The sequence below is a fragment of the Varroa destructor genome, unplaced genomic scaffold, assembly GCF_002443255.2.
Source record: "Varroa destructor unplaced genomic scaffold, Vdes_3.0 BEIS01000004.1, whole genome shotgun sequence".
Taxonomy (NCBI): domain Eukaryota; kingdom Metazoa; phylum Arthropoda; class Arachnida; order Mesostigmata; family Varroidae; genus Varroa; species Varroa destructor.
The window spans coordinates 16213147-16233064 of NW_019211457.1; the positions used below are offsets into that span (position 1 = coordinate 16213147).

The window sequence follows — 19918 nt, forward strand, 5'->3', positions numbered from 1 at the left end:
TCTCCGGGGTTACCATATGCGGGGGTGGAGGCCAGCAGACGAACTGACCGACTCAGCCCGTCTTACACTTCAGACTGCTTCGCACCACGCAGTTAGCCAAGCGGCTGGTCACCCACCCAGCTAGCTAGCTAGCTAGCTAACACATATGCGAAGCCGGCGTTGACCAGTGAGAGTGCAAAGCTGAGACTGCCACATCGCTTGTTCAACAAGGACGACAATGGTGGCCAGCGAAGGAACCTATAACGATTGGCGGTCGCTCGGGAGAGACCGCCGATAGAAACGCCTCGGAGTTGAGCGTCTGTACCCCATTTTTATGGTATTCCGGGGAAATGAAACGAGGCCACCCCAATCCAGCTTATTATATACAAGCGGACTGTAGCGTTGGCCAGTTCTAAATGTTAATAGAAATTTCCCCAACCTAGACAGATGTAGCTAGTTGAATCGATGGCTACATACTAAAAAAATATTTGCTTCGATCGCATTTGTACACGCGTACTATGCCAACATAATGATTAAGTAGGTTACTTTAATTAATAAAAAAAGGCGCCAGTTCAGATTACAAATATTAAAAACGTTTTTAGAGAATAAGAAAGTGATGTGACGGGTCAGGACTCTCTAGGGGCAATTGTTAGAGGCGATTGGGTTAGGCATTTAAAAGATACCTAATTCTTTGAATATGGTAGACCTAAAATCATCTGAAAGACAAAAAATGAAAAGTGCCTTATTTCAAAAAACAAATCTTGTCTAAGTATTTTCTAAAAAAATTAATTCATTGTCTAACTGTTTATATCAAAAGGCGCTTGCGCTGGCTTTGCTGTTCCAATTTCAACGATGCCCGATTATCCGCAGTGAACCTGCCATCAGATTGGGCACGAAGTCGAACGCTACTGTAAAATTAACGATTCAAATCCTTGTCTTCGTTGGGGCTGTTTACCGCCCCATCTTAATATCTCCATTTTCCACTATTCTTTCTGTATTCCCTGCCTCAGATAACACTGCATTGTACACTACGATCATGTACAACGCATATATATATGTGCTTGTCTGCCTTTCCAACAGCCGTTCAGCTATTTCTGAACTGCTGGCTTAACAATTTAATTTTATTAACAGGAGCAGCAGCATCAACATGAACAAAGTCAACGATACAAGTGGGTGGTGCAGCCTTAGCTGGGGGTCGCTCTCCTAGCTTGGCGGCCGGTCTTCTGAACTGTAATCGTTACATAGTAGTCTGATACAGCCCCGTTCGCTTTCGTTCTCGTCGGATTTCTACAGCATCCGAACGCGTAAAGTTGTACTCGTGAGCCTACTGCTCTGTATGCTGTTAAGCTATCCGCAGTCACTCAGTACCCGTTAAGTATGCACTAGTATAGCCCGTAACATTAGACGGTTCCATAACGTTGCACAGCAGAAAGTCGAAATGAACTAATGTTCCACCATTGTTAGGTTCCTGATATTGTGACCATTGTTAGATACCTGAGCTCCTGTATTTTTCAGCCGTCTGGCCACTCTGCCCCTGGGCTCTTGAGGGACCGCTAGAGCCGACAACAAAATGATACTCGCGCAAGATGGCAGACACGAATAGAATTAATCACAAATAACTCGGCCACTGCGCCGGCGGGAACAGATGACAGATGATATGTAGGCGATAACAATTGCACAGTATAGTGTGCCGATATTGACACGTCTGGTGTGACTCGCCGGCTTATCGCGTTCATCAACATGGGCCGTTAGATTTGGGCGCTGTGACTTTGCCCACTCCACCCTCGATAGAAGCAGTTACAATAGCAGCGGGCCATCGTCTCGTGCGAACAGGGATCAGCCGTCTGAAGCAATGTCTAGCAGCTTAATTATCGAACGAAAAACAACAGGCCGATAGAGGAATCATCAGGAAAGCCAACTTGATCATGCCTAACTAATAACAAAGAACCACCTCGATTTATCTACGTTTCTGTTTTGTCTTATTCTGAGCGCCGTTAGACAGGTTCTCGTTAGTACGAAAAGGACCAGAAGCATGGGAAACATTAGCACACCGCGTACGATTATGCACGCCGTGCATACATCCAAGCGTAGAATTTGTCTTTTACTTGTCCCCATTTTAAGGCTTGTGATGTTTTAACCAAGGTCAAATATTTTCTGGGTCGCATTAGCTTTCAATGACGATACGATAAAGCGACTGTAAGATTTTTCCAAATTGGCTCATGTTCGTTTCCTAACGCTGTTCGGAAATAGCCGATGCATAGCCTCTCTTCTAACGTATAACTATGCTTCTGTACAGACGAACACTCAGCTAACGTACGCCGATCCAAAAACTAGGTCCGAGTTCTAGTTCTTTTTTGTCCTTATAGGTGCAATTGTTGAGCCTCGTATTTGCCCTGTAAAATTACCGCCACTGCTACTGCTGCTGCAGAGCTATAAATGTTTATCTATCTATCTATCTATCTATTTATAAGAAATTCAAGATTGCCCAATTTCCTTTTGCTGTGTAATGTTCCAATGTTCATCACTTCGACGCGTGTGACCTGCGAAGGCAGAACTATTTTCAAAGTCCTTGTGTGACCTCAACACGAAGATCCTCAAAAAGAAACAAGGTAAAGAATCCCTAACTCCAGCGACAAAATATGTGTAGGAACGCGAACATTTCCTTCAGTCATGTCCTCGTAATCTACGAATTTATGTTCCGTACGTTACGCTTCTACGGCGCGCCAAAACATTTATTAGATCCACCAACTAACTAGTGCAGTTGGCTCAACTGTTATTATCGTTTAAAATCTGGCGCTCAACAAACATCAGTGTGACCGAACGTTTAGACAACCGAAATATTTCTCCGTCAGCCATCTCAGTTAGCCAGCCAGCCAGCCAGCCAGACGATAAAGGACTCAAAGGTCGCTCTTTAAAAATGTCCACCATCGCCGCCCCCGTCATAGCCTACCAGAACGACGACGGGTCATGGCTGTGATACCTGAATGTTGTTTAGCTGATATAATAAGCAGTTGTACCGCCAGCTACCCGGGTCGATTTCTGTCTACCATTCTCACATTCATCTATGTGGGTACACAAGACACACAAAGCATACGGACCTACACAGGGACTCGCGAGCCCGTTGATAAGGATAACACTTTTCCCGGTCTCCATTCGCCTGCGTTTGTGACTTTTTTCACTCTTCGAGCAGAGCAGCGCTTTCGAGGACGCGGGTGGAGCATGACTGGTTTCAGCTGAAGTTACTGCTGCCTGATGACAATGGCGGTAGTCAAAACAAGACGTAGATCGGTGAATTTAGCTGGTTTAGGAGTCTGCGAAACTGATCGTTAAACTCGGCAGATCGTTTCGCCCCGAAACAGAAGCGTGTTCTTGGACCGAATTATACATAGAAGAGGGAGATGAATAACAAGCTGATACGACGCAGGATAGGGCATTCTAAAAAGGACCTCTTCAATTTCCAATATTTACATTGTTTTATGACAATTTCGAGATTAGCTGAATGGGACAGAGGTACAGATAGCGCGATGATACGTGATGAGAATGTGTTGGACGGGCAAAGTTAACAAGGCTACGAATCAACCTGAACGATCGACGGCGCGACATCACTCTACGACGATCCGGATCCTAAAGAGACTAAACAGCTGGTGATTGGCTGTGTAGGAATACGAAGGGCCAAAAGAAAAAACGATAAGAACGCATTCAGTTAAAAAAAACATTTTTAACCGTTCGACACCCTAATAGAGACTTGTATTAGATGAATTTTAGCTGCAATAACAGAAAAGCTAACGGCTTTTTCGTTTACACTGCCGTCCTATTACAATCAATGAACTTGAATTTGATACTGCCTGTATAGTTCTAGCACAGGCTGAGCTGGATGACGTTCTGATTTCTTGCATAGAAATAGGTGTGATACAATGAATTGCTGATGAAGCATCTTAAACGATTTTTCTCTTTGTTCTAATCTATGCTTCCCCATTGATAACCCAGCGTCTTTGCGATCAGGCCACTTCGCTCAGCTTTCCCAGCTGACTCCACTAACTCGTCAGCAACAGCAGTTGGTCGCTGGCATTTGGCTAAGGCGGTTCTGTTTATTCGATTGATGTATCTTCTTTTTTCCCAGTAATCTTGCCATAATAATAGTAAACCAGAGTGTGTGCGGGGTACAGGCCAGCGGGGGCGTCGTGTCACCCGAGGGTAAGAACAACAGCAGTCGTTCGGTTACGACTTTACCCTGAGCCGCTTCTTTCCATTTCAATCAGTCTAGTGCTTCTTTTCGGCTAGAATTGTTCTCCTCGAATGTTTGTTTGGGTATTGCCGATTATTGCATTTGTTTGCTTGTGACCCCATTTCCCCCGGTACCGGTGAAAACTCGTTCGCTTGACCAGTACTGTCTGACACGAAGGCGTTGAGGGTGCCGTTTCAAGCTAGCTACTTCACGATGAAATGAAGTTAGTGGACGAATAGATGAGTTCTTGGGGTTGATGTGTCATGGTGGATGCCATTAGCTGGACTCGGGTTCTTGTATGTCTGGTTTCTCTGCATGGGGTGTCTAGCTAGTAGATAGATGGCTTTGCAAGCTGTGCAGAGTAGAGGCCTGGCATTCTGCATATTATATAACTGTCCGTACCACTTATAGAATATGGCTCGAACGTTTCTATTTTGAGAAGATCTGTGTCATAGCTCGTGAGAACAAATAGGTCAAGTTGAGATATTAATCGTCCTTGAGATCTGTATAAGATCTGCTTCGCAAGTCATTCCGGCCGAGGAAGGTATGCGATAAAATTGTACGTTTTTAGTCTATTTACACATCTTAAGCAATAGGTAAAATTAAGCCGGGTTCATATATCGAGCACTTCGCAGATACCGACTGATAAGTATAGGCGAGTGTATCTGATGACCAGTGTAATCCAAAATCTATTGCGTTTATCTACAGTTAGAGTTTATTCGATGGTAGTGTTTGTTATAAGCGCCGGAAATGTGTATTTTTATCTGCTTGTACACACATATAATTTATGTAATGGCATATAAAGGCAACAATCAAACCGATCAGCGTTACGAGGATTGCAATGAAACGAGACCTTGCTACCGCTCATGTTTTTTTTCATTATGCATGGCTGAATGGGCTGGGGTCATAGTGTTATGTTCTGTTACACTGAACAAAAACAGCAGAATATCGAAAACACCTATTACTACAATTAATGTTTTTTTAATTAAATTTGCTGACCATTTATGGTGTAGATTGAGGACAATGCAAACATTGAGTTTCGACCAGTTGCTCAGCTATCGATCGACGGCTCTAGAGTGAACGCAATCAAAACTAACGATAGCTTCAAAAAGATTGATATACCTTCAGCTAACTCGTCGCTCAGTACGTAGATGCACGTACATACATTTTTCAGCAACACAAAACAAGCCATTTTTCACTCACGTGTTGATATATGGGCCACGATATTCGCAGTTCCTCCTTCGTGAAATTCGGTCATACCCGAGTCTGTCTCTCGGTAATGTGTAATATTCGGAGTTCCTAAAAGCGGCCGGCAACCGCTGTGCTTCGTGTCGTGCACCAGAGTCGTCTACGAAGGTAGAGTGCTCGTTAGCTTCGCTTGACACCGTCGAAAATGTCGAAAAATTCAACCTTCTATTGTACAATGCGCTTGGCAAAAGTACAACCTATCCGCAGGAGGTTTGGCGGTATCGGCAACTCACCGTTCAAATAAGTGTCATCGACACTCACCAGTTGCTTCTGAAGTTAGTAGGATACGCTTCGCGAAGATAGCAGAATACAAACGCACGCGATTACACTTAGGCTGAAAAGATAAAAGGGAGAACTCTATGGAGCATACGGGAGCCGCGTTTGATGCATTAACATTTCAGAGATATGACTCCCTATTGATGTAGAAGTTTTGAATACACAGGAAGCCGAGGGCTGTCCGTTAGACGGTTTCATAAGCAACATGAATCTATGCGCCTCGACAAATAATGAGAATTTTTTTTAAGTTTATTAGGCATAGGAGTCGAGGCAATGTGGGACTGTAAGTTGGTTGCCTACCCTTAGCGACTACTATAATCGGTTTCTAGAGCTGGACAGCCAATAACTATGTTGTTGTTAGCAAGCCGGCAACACTTGAAACTTTGCAAAAGAATCATTCACTATAAGGTCTAGCGTATACGATACATTTCTACCGAAAATGCATTTAAATGCCTTTCGCTGAACTTCGAAAGAGCATAAGTTTTTCTTATATTGAACCAGCCACTTGGTGTGGGGTATGTAGCCGTCTTTCGTTGCCTCAAGTTTTTTCAGTTTATTTTTTCTTTTGCTCAAAAAAATAGTTTGAGCATATTAAAAAAAAAAAATAATAATTGAAATCATCGTCAGAATTTAACTTTGATTAAAAAATCTACTTTTCTTCAAGTATTTGTTATTGCCTGTAGGACAACTCCAGCGTTCTACGGGCTCAACGAAAATATCAATATTTCACTATAAGACGCTGTTGCTCACAACTTTTCGAAGTTTCACGGTCCTTCGTTGGCCCTTGTACTACGTGCAGTTAGGCATATTTGTTAGCACGTTCGTGAGACCTAAACGCCCTTAACAGTTATTGTACTCCACTCAAGTACTTAGGGTGAGTTAAGCATCAGAATATTGAAGTGTGTTTTGCCCTCCGCCCTTCCCTGAGTAACTGCACTGGACGGAAACTAAGTATTGACGGACGAAGTGGTCGCCTCGGCGATCGGTGCACGAAAGCCGTTGTTCGGGCGGGTCTGCCGCCGTTATCGTCTGGCTAGCTGGCTGGTAAAGCGAATTTAAATCGATATTGAAGGTTAAGTTGAAGGCTAAATGAAAGTTGACCTTATAACGGGTCTCGAAATTGTTTGGGTTTGATCTCTGAGCGCACGACAGGATACTCTCAACCTTCCATTCGATTAGTAGGGGACACAGTCAGGATACTGTGGTCTATGGGGCGCGTGCCCATCGGCAAGCAATACCTACTCCCACCTCACTTCAGATTGAAGTCTTTTACCCTCATAGTAGAAACAGAAGTAGCTGTGGCGAACCACGAACGGCACGTGATGGACCACTTAAATGGACTGCGCACATTTTATAGATCCATATTAGTTCTACGCCGCCCGTGCTGTTAGCTTAATCGACATTTAATGTTAAATTTCAAGCGGTTAAACTGTTGGCTAGCCACGATTATCCTCAATATTAGACAACTGATCTAGAGTTGACGTAACTAGAGAAATCGGGGGTCTTGAAAAAATATATATATATATATATATATATAGAGATAAAATGTCCAGTTGGGGGGAAGCATGTGAGTTAACTTTGAATGTAACGAGCATGTACGAAAATATGAAGACCTTTGTTAGCTTTACATATACACTAGATTTAGCCTAACTAGAAGGGTACTAGTAAGTTGACGTTGGTGTACTCTTCTTACTCCACCGACACAACGGGGTGAATGATTTTTGTGGAGGTGTTTGCGTAATCTAAGACTTGCTTTCAAATAACCCGCTTCTATATCGCATTCGAAACCAATAAGACACTGGTCAATCCAATGTCTTATTGGTTTCAATTAGAATTGAAGTTCCAAATCTGTACAAATCGAGGTTTCTGATCAGCATTGAAACACTCTCAAGTAATTCGTTAGACGAAACTGTGCCTTTTGCTACTGTTGGTGCAGTCGCTGGCGCCAACGTTGTCATAGTTATTCTTCTATTTATAAATCCTATTCTATGTATTAATCTGATCATAATATATCACTCATGTTTTTCAACATCGACTCGATCATTAAAAGCTGATCAGCTGCAAGAGCTCCAGTACGGACTCAGTCGGGTAACGGCTGCTACCTCTGTCTTTTATCGACACGCTTCTCGATTTCGTTCGTTGTATCCAGCCGGCCTATGGCGCTCGCGTGAGCCACCCGGTAAAACGTCAACAAAGTCAGACACGCCACATAGTCCGATCTTAGAAGCAGAGGGGCGACCAGCACAGCGGTGGCATTATTAGCAAGCGAAGAAATGGGGGCAGGCATATCATGTTGAGCCGTAATTGTTTACTCATTCAAATTATGGCTATGGCATTTTTTTTTTCTAATTTGAATTCGAATTCAGTGCTGCTACTATGCACGCGTTGCTTCACTTTTATTGACTTCTATTGAGTTCTTGCCAGCGAAAGACCCACTTTGTATTGTTGTTACGTTCCTGTTCTAACACTGACTGGCGGATGAGGTACTCGGATACCGAGCTCAATCAAATTTCTCAAGTTTACTACGGTAAGTCTAAATTATCGTATGCTGCACATGTTTCTAGGCGCTCCTGTTGAGCTGAGCTGCTTTCTGTGATCACCGGATACTATGTTGATGGCCGGTCAAAGTAAATGGGTCATTGCTGATATACTGAAGCTGAAGCAGAAAATTTTCAAAGAAATACGACCGTAGAGTCTATAAAAGGATAAAGCTTTGTGTGCCGTCGCTCATTTCTCACTATATATACACATATAGATGCGCTGATAAGATCAAATAAATCGTCTCAAGTGTGACCTAACACGATATCATTACACTGTGCGAACGAGAATCGAGAAACCGAGAACAAATTTCCATTTAAACTGTTTTCTTTTTTTTTTCATGAATACGTAATGCTCCTAGGCGCGGCCATTGTGTAGAAGAAATAGCCAGCACGAAACAACCTATTCGTAACTAACCAGTATCTTCAACTTAGTGTTAGTGTTAACTAACACTAAGTTGAAGATACTGATTAGTTTAATCAAAACGAGCTATTTGCCCGTAAAGTTACTATGGGCGACACGGGACCCATATTGATAAGGACCTGAAATGCACAGCCGTGTCCTTGAATTTCTGTAAAAAAAAAAAAACAACAGTATCCATCGTTAGCGCTATCCTATCGAAAATTATAAGGGTTGTCATTCATTTTATAGTACAGAGATCTCATATGAAAGAAAAATTTCTCATTTCCAATGAGTTTTCGCTATCCAAAATTGCAGCGCCCACATAATTCTTTATATTATTGGAAACCTGCTAAATTTTCAGATAAATTGCTTTCCATTGAAAGGATTGCGATCCAATTCATTAGTATATATTATATAGTGTTTATGCTTTTTTCTATAATCATTGATATTTTTGCTATGGGGTGGGGGAGGAACGTTTGACAGCGTCCAAATGCGCAGATACGACCTCTTTTCTATTCGGGACACATGTAATTCAGCAATAGTTATTTTGGCACTATTTCCATTTATGATATTGGTAATGGCAGGCTGTATTTCAAGTAGGTGTCCTCACTATATAGATTGGCTTCAGTGAGAAAAGCTGGTTCCCATCCTAGTTAAAAAAAAAAACTAGGTAATTTCTTGTTATTCAATTTTGCGGTAACTGAGTTAACAATGTATCCGCGGTCAGTAAATGACAAACGACACAAAATCGATTATAAAACCCATTCATACTCTAATCAGCTGTCTACCTGAATGATATAAAAAAATCCACGTACGTTTGTTTGGCACGCTGTACGGCGTGCGTTACATGCTTTTGCCTTTGATTTTATCAGATTTTCCTGAACTCGTGACGGCTAGAAGCCTTCGAACAGATGTGAAGTAGTCAAACGAGATGGGTTGACTGAAGGCGTGAGTATGCGAGTTTGACTTCAGACAAATTTAAGCTTATTCTTATTCTATCGTAGATTTCCTCTGGTTTGATTAATAGATATACTTGCCAAACTAGTGACACTGTCGAATACTGAGGATTTATTTATTAGGTGTCTCCCGTCATGTGAGGATCTGAAATGAGTCTGGATAATTCAGGTGAAGATTTGTGAACAGAGTTCGGCAAGGTTTACAGTGAGTGGAATTAGAGGACTACCATGTGCGTTTCTAACGTACAATGAAATTTCCAATATGTGAAAATGGATTTAACACGTTTGTTGTCTTTTTTTAGGGCTCATGCGTTGCGGCATGATAGAGCTATCTTAGCGGAGAGGCATTAAAATGTAGGCAAATTGATCGGGTATAGCTCTTCGAACTCAACCAGCATACTCATGACAAATGTCTAACGTGTATATGCCGAGTACAGAGTTGTAAGTTCCAGCAATCAACCCGGTCCTAAGAGGACATCAATGCAGTACTCATGCGCAAAGGTTCCCATGCATAACAACACGCTCAGCTTCCTTCAGATCAGAGTAATATTCTATACAGAGATATTGTACGTTGAAATTTTTTCCGCTGGCTGACGCGTTCTGCAATCGAATTCGACATATATTCCTTACGACAAATCATCTTATCATAGACGTGTACCTATCACAAGATAACACCTAACTGAGCCACGATCATTTCGGAGAGGCTGCTCTGCTTAACCTAAGGAACAGAATTACAAATTAGCCCAGCCTCAGGCCGTCCCAAAGAGACAGCACAGACGACAAGAAAAACGGCAATAAGGACTTTTGTCGCCTTGATTATTGGTTGAATCACCTAAAACAACACAATGAACATGAATCCCTCGACTCGCTAACTTCTCGACGGCCGTCTTGCCGAAGGCCAACGAACCGTGCGGGCAGTTACGAGTAGGCAAACCCTTAAAAGTCGTACATTTCTTCCTTCGGTGAGGGTAGGCAGAGCCTGAATCGTCCGTTAAATCTAATGATACGACAGTGACAGCGAAATGTGAACGCGTCTATTCCTAATCTCGAATCCTATAATCATACGGCGATAGTAATTGCCAATATTATTACTAGTGCCGATTATCGGTCATACCGTTGTAACAACTCAAATGATGGTTCCTATTGGCACTAAATGTACGTAGCAAGAGAACACTCGGCGTACCGGACGGCATTTGCCAAATTTTGTGGCGCATCGGTCCGTGTTGTATGAAACGCCCATAAGAGGGAGCGTAGGTTGATCAGAAACGAGGGGAGCAATGGCGGATGGACGGTGAACAAAAGCTCGGTGGTAAAATTCAATTCTTCTCCGTATGAACAGGTGTCTATGGTAATTTGTATACATTCTTAAGAATAGGTCTTCTTAACCAACTGGAGATACTTTGTCGATATTAATATCGAATGGCTGGTCGCCAAATGAGGCTAATGGCTTAGGGAAGAGCAGTGTCGAGATTGACCTATATGCTATCCGAAAAGCAAACCGGCTTAGCTCTGATTCTGAGTATATTACCACCAATAACCCGATTTGGAGACTTGTGTTTTTTTCACAGGTTAACTATTCTCCAGCTAAATACGATGTAAAGTAGAATACAGGAGCCTGTTAGTAATAACCAATGAAAAAAGCTGTCCTTCCTATGTAGATATAATTACAACATAATCCACCATTGCATCGAAAGTCGTTCTCCGTAGGACTGACAATAGACAAAGGCTCAATGAATGATAACCCATCAGACGAACGATTTCGAATCCGTCTTAATTTGCCCACTTTGTCAGCCTCGAAGCGGATTGAATGCATATTTTATTTTATGACTCTCGTTCTCTCTCTGCGCTTGCTCTTTTTTGCCCCATCCTCCCCTGTTCGTATGCGCGTTCGTTACGAGCGGCGACACCGGTGGCCTCGTCGGTCGAACCGATGGAGGCGGTCGCATCGCCGCCGTCGGCTGGTTTGTGCCGCAACGCGCGAAATGCACGTCTTGACGGGTCGCTCTTTGTTCGGCCGTATCGTATCGGAACGGATCACATGTGTGTTCTTGTTGTACATCTGTTTTTATCAGCTTGATGCCATTTCGATTTGGACTTCGCGCGTGTTTCCGCTTATCTTTGCCGTTGCTGAGGCGGTGGCGGTGGCGTTGCTGTCGTTGATGATGATGTCGATGCGACTGTTTCGAATAGCTGTAAAGCAAGAAGCTGCAAAATACGGTGCTCTGCGGCGGCGGCGGCGGCAGTGACGATTTCTTTCAGACGCCAATAGGCAGCAGAAAGAACAACGAAGCGATTACGATCAAGAAAACGAACACGAAAAGCATTGGAGACGCCAGTGCTAGCGCGTTTCGTTGATTTCGCAGGGTAGAATTATACTAAATTATGATAGTGATTTTTTGTAGCATTTATTTTTGCTGCGAGTACGATTATTAACTGGTGCCGTCGTCACTGCCGTTGTCGTTGATAGCACTGCTGTGTTTCACAAGGAATGAGGGAGGGGGTGGACGGGCGATCAGATGATAGCGCGAGGGGCAAAAGCGAGATGGAGCTGACACAAAATGAAAGGAAAAGATTTTGGGCGATTTTGCGATTTTCATTGCCCCCTTTAGTGATTCCTGCTCAGCCCCTCCCTAGCAAACAGCGGTAAACGATATAAAAAAAAATGTAACGATAATTGGGTAGCTCTGTCCTATTATTACTTCTGTCGTATTGTAGATGTCGTAATGGCTATTTCGGACGAACGGCCTAAAGGGTATCACGTACTTCGGGTTCGTCTCGGTAGACGTGAAGAGCCCAGTCGGCACTAAATGCAAACATTATTGGTGGATCTGAGGCAGAAATATTTCAGGCACCTCTGTCCGCTCGCAAGGTGGCGGCGGGGTCCCTTTAGTTCGACTGTGGAAAATGATCATATCGTGCATTCTCTGCGAATAGTATCGTCTGCAAAACCTAGTATTGCGCACCTCTGCGTAGGTATATACTTGTGGCAGCATTAAAAGTTCTATAGCTATAAAACAACAAGGGTATTTCTTCTCGTTGTTGCAGGCCAAACCGTTGCCAACGAAAGAACAGCTTAGGCAATGCGTCGTAGCCCATAATGTCAATCCATCGGTCGTCACAGCCTGTAACTCGCATAACATTACTTTTATCAAATCAAGCTAGGCTGTACGGTGCATTGGTGAGTTAACAAAGTAACATCCAAGCTATTATATGCACATATACAACTATCGGTGTAACGAAGAACTAAATACTCTAGCTCAAGTCACCGCTATCGTAATAGTTACACATCGGAAAGGAAAAAGCTCGTATGTGATTACTTGTTTTTTTTTTTCTCTTATTTTTGAGCCTCTTATTGAACTACCACTATTTCCTATTTTTTTTTTGAGCTTCGCTGTTTGCATCACTTCTCAGTCGTCCGAGGGGACGCCACGCTCAGTTACAGCCAAAAAACTCTCAGACAAGCAAACACAGCGACACTTAGTCACTCAGAGATCTGATGCGATTCACGATCTGACAAATTCACTAACGATGCTGTGATGAGTACTGAATACGTACTCCAACAGGTCAACGAGGCCGGCTAGAACCATATCGTATAGATAGATCTCACCGACGAACTAACTGAGAATGGAGAGGGTAACATTGCGCGACGCGCGGCTCCTTCAGGACAATTTGCCGGCCCTACAGAGGTGAATCAAGGATAGTAAATATATGATTGCCCCTTTTCTATGATGGGGCACTATTATGGATACATTTTATAAAGTGCGCGATGTGTATGTCACGCTAATTGCCACCCGTAAATTGGCCGAGCTTTTTCCTAGGTTGGTCTACACCGTATTAGGTGTGCAGACCCATAATGCACCATGTATCTTACTGCTTTATTTGTTTGGGTTTGAGTTGTCGTCAAGTAAGCTGCTGGCACGTTACCATTCGTACTGCGCCAGCAGGTGCACAGGGATACTACGCGAATTTTCCACTGCCTACCAGCTCTTCGTATCGTTCCCCTTTTATTGCTCCTCCTGCTTTTTGCTCTCGGGCCATTTTCTGATGATCATGTTGTTTGTTTTTCTGTTACAGCCGTTACGCCAAGAAAAAAAAAACCGGAATATCGATACAAGCTCGCAAACGAACTGTTGGATCTATTTCTGTGCGAGTATCCACCATTTTCGCAGATGATACTGCGTTTTACGTACCGGTTTTCGCTCTTTTATTGAGATAAACATTTGCAGTAAGTTGGTATTGCGAACAGTTAAAAAAGTTACCTTACAAAGGATATTTTCGTGTGTGACTTACTATATGTTATTCAGCCCAAACATTTGAATCGTTGCTTAGAACGACATCAAACACACCATGTTGCTGCTGGTACTACAATTGTGGCTTTAGTTAGAGGCACGACTCGGGCATTTGAGGTAGTGTCTAAACGCACCTCGTGCAGCCATTTAGCGGACTTGGTTGACTTGAAGTATTCAAAGGTCTGCGATAACGAACGTCGGCCTAGCTACGATCTATGATAATATGTAAATGAATCGCCGTAAGCTCGTTGTTATCAATACTTCTATTGTTATCGCCGCTATTAATAGCCGAATCAGCGAACATTTAGTGAATCTAGAACGGATACGTAAGGCTCCGTATTCGTTTTTAACGAAACTCATCTACCACGACGGAATCCCTAAGCTCAGGTTTTATTCCGTGTCCATCTAGCCCAAACGGCTGAGCCGTCAATAGTTTTTCAGCAGTGCGGTTGGCGGATGCATTAGTTAATACGTTAAGTTGTTATTATCAGTGTTCCGTAGGCTTCTCTAAAGCCACCAACGCCTATGCCCCAATGTCGTATTCAGTAACGTTCAAGGAGTCTGCTCTACCCCTTCCAGCAAAAGTTCGCTTGCTCGGAGCGACATCAACAGAATCCATATCTTCTGCTTTGCGTGAAACCACACCATCACCATTATTATCATCGTCGTCGTCGTCGCCGCCATCATCCTGGGCAATCCAGTCAGGTTCTTCTGAAAGCATTAGAAGGTACTACTGCACTACGTTCGTTTGATGTTCTTAAAGAGGCCTGATTTAGCCTGAGCAATGTGATAGAAGCTGGAGCATTCTATTAGATGAACGTCTACGTGGAAAACAGGAGCTATTTAAGGTCGTTGCTCATTTTCTATACTCAAAAAACGAATGTTTATTCTAGTGAGCAAAAATTTACAATCCATCCGTCCGATCGTAGGAGATCGCTGATCTGTAGCGGAGGAAGTAGTCCAACCGCAAATGACGAAGCTGGACCAACAGGCAAAACATCCCCTATAGTGAAACGGAATTGGCGCTCGTACGAGACCGAACTCGAGGTGGCAGCTTTTGTGCTGGCAGACGCGGCCAACGACCCGGTGCTCGTAATGATGCTTGTCATCATTCTGATCACGCTCGTTTTCCTCGTGACCCTAGCTATTCGAACACGGATGTACACAGACAGGTTGGAGGCAGTATATATGAAACTTCCACCGAACCCCCATGAGACAACCGTGCTGTCCTTTAAGAAGTTCCATTAGATCTTGACCAGTCGTGTTCCGTTGACTATTGGTGGAAAACTTCGGTATCTTTTAACATTTACTGTTAATGCATCTACTAAATTAGTCTGGCTGGCAGCAGAGGCTATGATATTTTGATCTGGTAGTTAGTTACCTGTAGCTCGAGTAATTCGCTAGCGTTTGTCAAATACCTATATGATCCATAACGAAACACGAGCTAAGTGCCTATTTTGGAGGTTGCGCAAGGGCCATATTACTATACGTAACACACGTTGGTACCCCCCCCCCCCTTTGTTATGTTCCTCAAAGCTTAAGCGGCTCCAATGGTGGTGCTTGTGGATAGGCTGTAAGATTTCCTCATTTGAATGTGTAATAGCGTCACCTGCTAAAGTTAAATCATAACTGTAATTGTTGATTGGAGGTTACTAACTTTCCCCGTAACAAACACTTCTTCCGTTCTTGTCTAGCCACCGAGTGCGTTCTGGATGCAATAACAGTAGATATATGTACATAATTAATATAACAAAACATGGTAGACCGTAAACTGAACAGATTGGGGTGTCTGTAGTATTCGAACGAGAATCTGCTTTGTTACCATTGAGCCTTAGTGCAGCAGGTGCAAAGGTACGTTACCTTTGGCATTTGTACAATAGATACAAGTATTCTATGGAATGGGTCATATGATATTCAATTAAGCATTACCTGTTCAGATTCCCTGTGCTTTTATAATTAGCTACACAATGACCAGCTAAAAGTGCGACTGTTGCGTCTTCTTAAGCAAGACGTGCAAGCTTCTTGAAGTCGAACAGCAGAGAAGCTGGTAAGCGGATATTCTCCTTACAGTTGATTCCGAAGTAAAGCTCCGATCCCCTTGTGGAACCGGTCCACTTTATTGAACACTTAATTGAAGCACTTCGTACTTTGTTATCAAAAGCTAGCCCCTACAGTTACCTTGTGGTCTCTTGACGGGCAGGATCTTGAGTGGGGAGAAGTTTTACCCGGTCCGCTACCCACAAATAAATAAACGCGCCACAGAAACATCTTGAATCGACCGAACTGTAACGAATAACTACAACGCGCGAAATTATCCGAAAGAAACAACTAAGTCAAAATGAAGCTCAAGGATAACCAATTGAAAACAGCTCCGTCGTCCGCTGCTAAAATGATACAGTTAGGGTTTAAGTCATAACAGTCGTTAATAGGTAGTTCCACAGGATTGTCTAGGTGCCTGGATCGTCCCATCCGGCGCCGAACGCCCACCCGCCCCTCGTCAGCTTTTGATGCCACATTCAATCTCAGCTGCCATTCGGTGTACTTGTGTGAGTGTTTCAATAATGACTACTGCTTGTATTTCCACGTTATATCATGTAATTCTACAAGTAAGATCTGCTGTTGCTGCTGCTGCTGCGGCTGCGGGTTGCTAGTGCATTACCTGCGGGCATTTGGGGAGTGTTGCATCTCCTTGACACAACGCCCGCTCTGTGCGGAACACCAATAGGAACTGAGGAACATCGGCAGGCAGAATGAGGACATCACCGCGATAGAGTCGAAATTGAAATTGAAACGGTGACGTCCGAAGCAAAAGCATCTGAAGAGTAAGCATACATGAAGGATAATTTAGCGGCTAGTTCTCAGCTTAGATCAGACAACGGCAAGAGGAAAGATGGTTTACATTTAAAGAAAAATGTTCGCAAATCGTAGTGTCGCGGTGCATTTAGCAAGCGGTAAACAAAGGCAATGGGTAATGGAAGCCAGGGTACGACTGGACTTGTACATTTATTATGTTTATTAAGGGATGGATCACTTTTACTTGTGTTTGTAAGTATTTGTTTTTCAAACGAAGTAACACAACTAGATCGAGTTAGCGTTGATATAAACGTATCAAAATATATACTTGTCTACACAAAGACTTGAATGAGCTCGGTGAATGAAGATGGCTGTGTTATGCTTCGAGCTTAATAGTCGGAGACACGATCAGGCGGTATCCACTGCATTGTGAAAGTTTTCCACTGGAAATGTATACGTCTTCAGGTGAACAGTATAATTACTGTGGCCTATGCGTTCAGAGAGCTCTGCCTCATGGCAGATCCGAGATTGTGATGTCCATCTAACTCCCCCGATCTGTCCCCAATGATTTGAACTAACAAATGCAATCAAAATAAATCAAGCATATTTTCGAGCACGAACCACTTCGTGTTAAAAGCTGTTTTCGTAGACTGGTCCCATTTTAATACTCGAATTACTTTCTTTGATGGTGATGCGGCCTTTTTTTTACTAATTAATTTTTTTCTAATCGCGTTCAGCTCAGCACCGTCAGTTGCCCAACAAGCACTTGCCAGGATCTTCTAGCGGACCCGGACAAGCCTGGACGAATGACTCAGATTTCAAGTTTTCTACAATGAATCAATGGTCCATATGACCCACTACACCATACATTGGCGAGCTATGCTACTCGTACTTCAATCATTTTCGTTTCGGAACTGCTTTCTAAGTATCGGAATCGCCTATCTTCAGGCAAATGTTGCCATTTTGATCGTTACCATTATCGTCATCACCGGCACCACTTTTTTTTCTAATAAATCACCCTCCAGCATAGCCAACGATGATATGTGACTTTCGTACTCGGCTTTCAGCGCGCTCTTACGCTGACGGCTACCTCTAGTTGTTCAATCCTCGCAATTGCACTAAGCGGATCGTCTTATCTTACGTGCAAGTCTAAAGCAAGACTGACTGCATCTTCCAGTAGCAGCAACAGTGGCGGCGGCGGCGGCGGCGATTTTCATCGCGTGCGCGTTTCGTCTGCTGGTTCATATTCAAATAGGGGTCATTCGATGCCGTCCTTCTCTCCGCTGTGCCACTTTGCCCCCTTCCCCCTTCCTTTCGCTCTAGCGGCCCGTGAAATTCTGCTTCAGAAGGAGGTTAAAGCCGCAGGCAAAGCGAACCGCTTCTCGAGAGCCACTGACTACTGATTGCTATACCCGTAGGCTGACCGATGTACACTGGTGGATCGGTGCGCGATCTACGGCTAGTCGCTATGCCCAAGATATTTAGGGGCAGACCACCCCCGCCGTTGCTACTCTCGATAGGCGGCAGCAGCAGTGGCATCATCGTCATCGTCTTCCTGCGCTGCGCGTAGTGCCGCCCAATTCTCCACGTTGACCGGCAAACTGACAGACGCGCGACTGGTGTGTGTATATGTATGTGTGTGTATATGTATGTGTATGAATATGTATGTGTATGAAGATGTATGTGTATGAACGAGAAGCACGACAAGCGAATGACACTTGTTCATTCGAGTCGATCTTTGAGATGGCTTTGGACTGGCGGTTTTCGAGGGGAGGCTTAGCGTCCAATGCTTATTTACGACCTATACACAATTAGGGATCATCAGTGGTGGGATGGGTGATGGCTACAGCTGGTGGGGGTAGTCGGGTAGAAAATCGTAGGGAACGAGACATGACAGGCATAAAACAATTAATAAATATCGAATTTTGATACCGGCCCGTAGTCATCGAGGGTAATAGAGAAGAGGCGAAAGAAGATAAATTGGATAGAAGTGGTGGACAAAGTGATCCTTGGATACGATCTGTGCGCAAACGCACTTTTAAAGAGTGGCAGACCCATAGAAGTAAAGCTGACTTAGCTGGCGGCCGAGAATAACTAAGCGAATATATTATCTCGGTTATACGGCGATATTAACTAAGTACGACAAACGTTTTACGATTCCGGTTTACGGTACGGTTAACATTTTATATCCAGTACTGCTCCATCTGACTGTTTTAGACAAGTAGGTAGAAACGATAGCTACTAATCATACTGGGTCCATCTCCTTGAAGCTGGGAAATCATCAGCTCCGGTCTCCATCTGTAGAACAAGAAGCGAACATGTAAGATATTCAGGGTTATGAAATGTTCTCTGGTAAAATATTGTAATTGTTTCGTGTTTTACGTGGAAGGACTTCAGGATATAAAGCAGTGTGCGTTAGACGTAAAAGCTTTCCAATTTCTATACAGACAAGCAATAAATCTAGATCGTGTTTAGCTGGTGTGCTGAACTTATGACAGGTTTCCTATTTTTGAAAGCAAAATTAAACGGCAGGAAGCAACGAGAAACGCTGACAAAACTCTTGTCTTATACTGTACCTCCATACGCGTATATCCCCCTACTAGAGGAGACTTCTCCCAGGCAACGGGGGTAGGTAGAAAAAGCTTGCGAGACTGTTATGATAAATGGGCATTCGGTTTCACCGGAATAGAATACAGCGATAGCTCAGATATAGAGGATCGTTTTGACAAGCGGGGAACGCTCGAGTTTAGGAATAAATCGAAAAAGTTGTTAGAGCACGACCGATGCGATAGCTGCCTGCGGTTATTGCAGGAGACCGTCTGTACGTGTGATGGTTCTGCAGGGAAGAAACCTGATGAGTGAAAAGAAAAAACAGAAAACCCCCACACGAAAATGAAAACGGAAGACACATATGGAAATACACGGGAAGGGTAACACACGAACCGAGCCAGCCATTATGACGACGGTTGTACGAAGAAACTTTTGACGGGCAGTACAGACTTTCGAATTTTTCGCCACGTCCGGTCTTAAAATAGGCTAAACATGTTCTTCCCTCAAAGCTAGAACATGCTTTCTGCATGAGATAGTTGCATAAACATAAGTACAAATGAATTGAGGCATTCGAAGCATTTACGGAGTCGTAAACTTTCATTGGAAGGCATCAACTGACGGACCCTTTGAAGTCCTACAATAAAAAGGAGCATTCGATATAA

General features: G+C 43.5%; 2 protein-coding genes across 15 annotated transcripts in view; both read left to right on the plus strand.

Moving 5' to 3' along the window:
• Positions 1 to 19918, plus strand: part of LOC111248900 (uncharacterized) — a 154752-nt gene that overhangs the window by 21374 nt on the left and 113460 nt on the right. For 2 of the 13 annotated variants that reach the window (XR_015326250.1, XM_086986840.1), the window contains exon 2: positions 12670 to 12802. The exons of 9 other annotated variants lie outside the window; for them this stretch is intronic. The gene's annotated coding sequence lies outside the window, so the exon portion shown is untranslated. Of the gene's footprint in view, positions 1 to 12669; positions 12803 to 13698; positions 13850 to 17443; positions 18607 to 19918 lie in introns of those variants that run through there. 2 more of the 13 variants (XR_015326248.1, XR_015326251.1) reach the window with 2 other exon arrangements.
• On the plus strand, positions 13864 to 17407 carry LOC111249559 (uncharacterized). 2 transcript variants are annotated; one of them, XM_086986867.1, is made up of 3 exons: positions 13864 to 14138; positions 14493 to 14640; positions 14843 to 17407. In XM_086986867.1, the coding sequence occupies exons 1-3, from the start codon at positions 14129 to 14131 to the stop codon at positions 15159 to 15161; spliced, it is 477 nt and encodes a 158-aa protein (XP_086842993.1). In that variant the 5' UTR covers positions 13864 to 14128; the 3' UTR covers positions 15162 to 17407. The 2 variants fall into 2 exon arrangements, with proteins under 2 accessions (XP_086842993.1, XP_022659300.1); XM_022803565.2 differs by having other exon boundaries at positions 13864 to 14640.

Bases quoted from the DNA above. Each gene is read 5' to 3' on its own strand.
- LOC111249559 (XM_022803565.2), top strand. From the start codon at position 14,447: ATGTCGTATTCAGTAACGTTCAAGGAGTCTGCTCTACCCCTTCCAGCA. The intron at 14,641-14,842 runs GTACTACTGCAC...GTCCGATCGTAG, and splicing joins TCTTCTGAAAGCATTAGAAG to GAGATCGCTGATCTGTAGCG.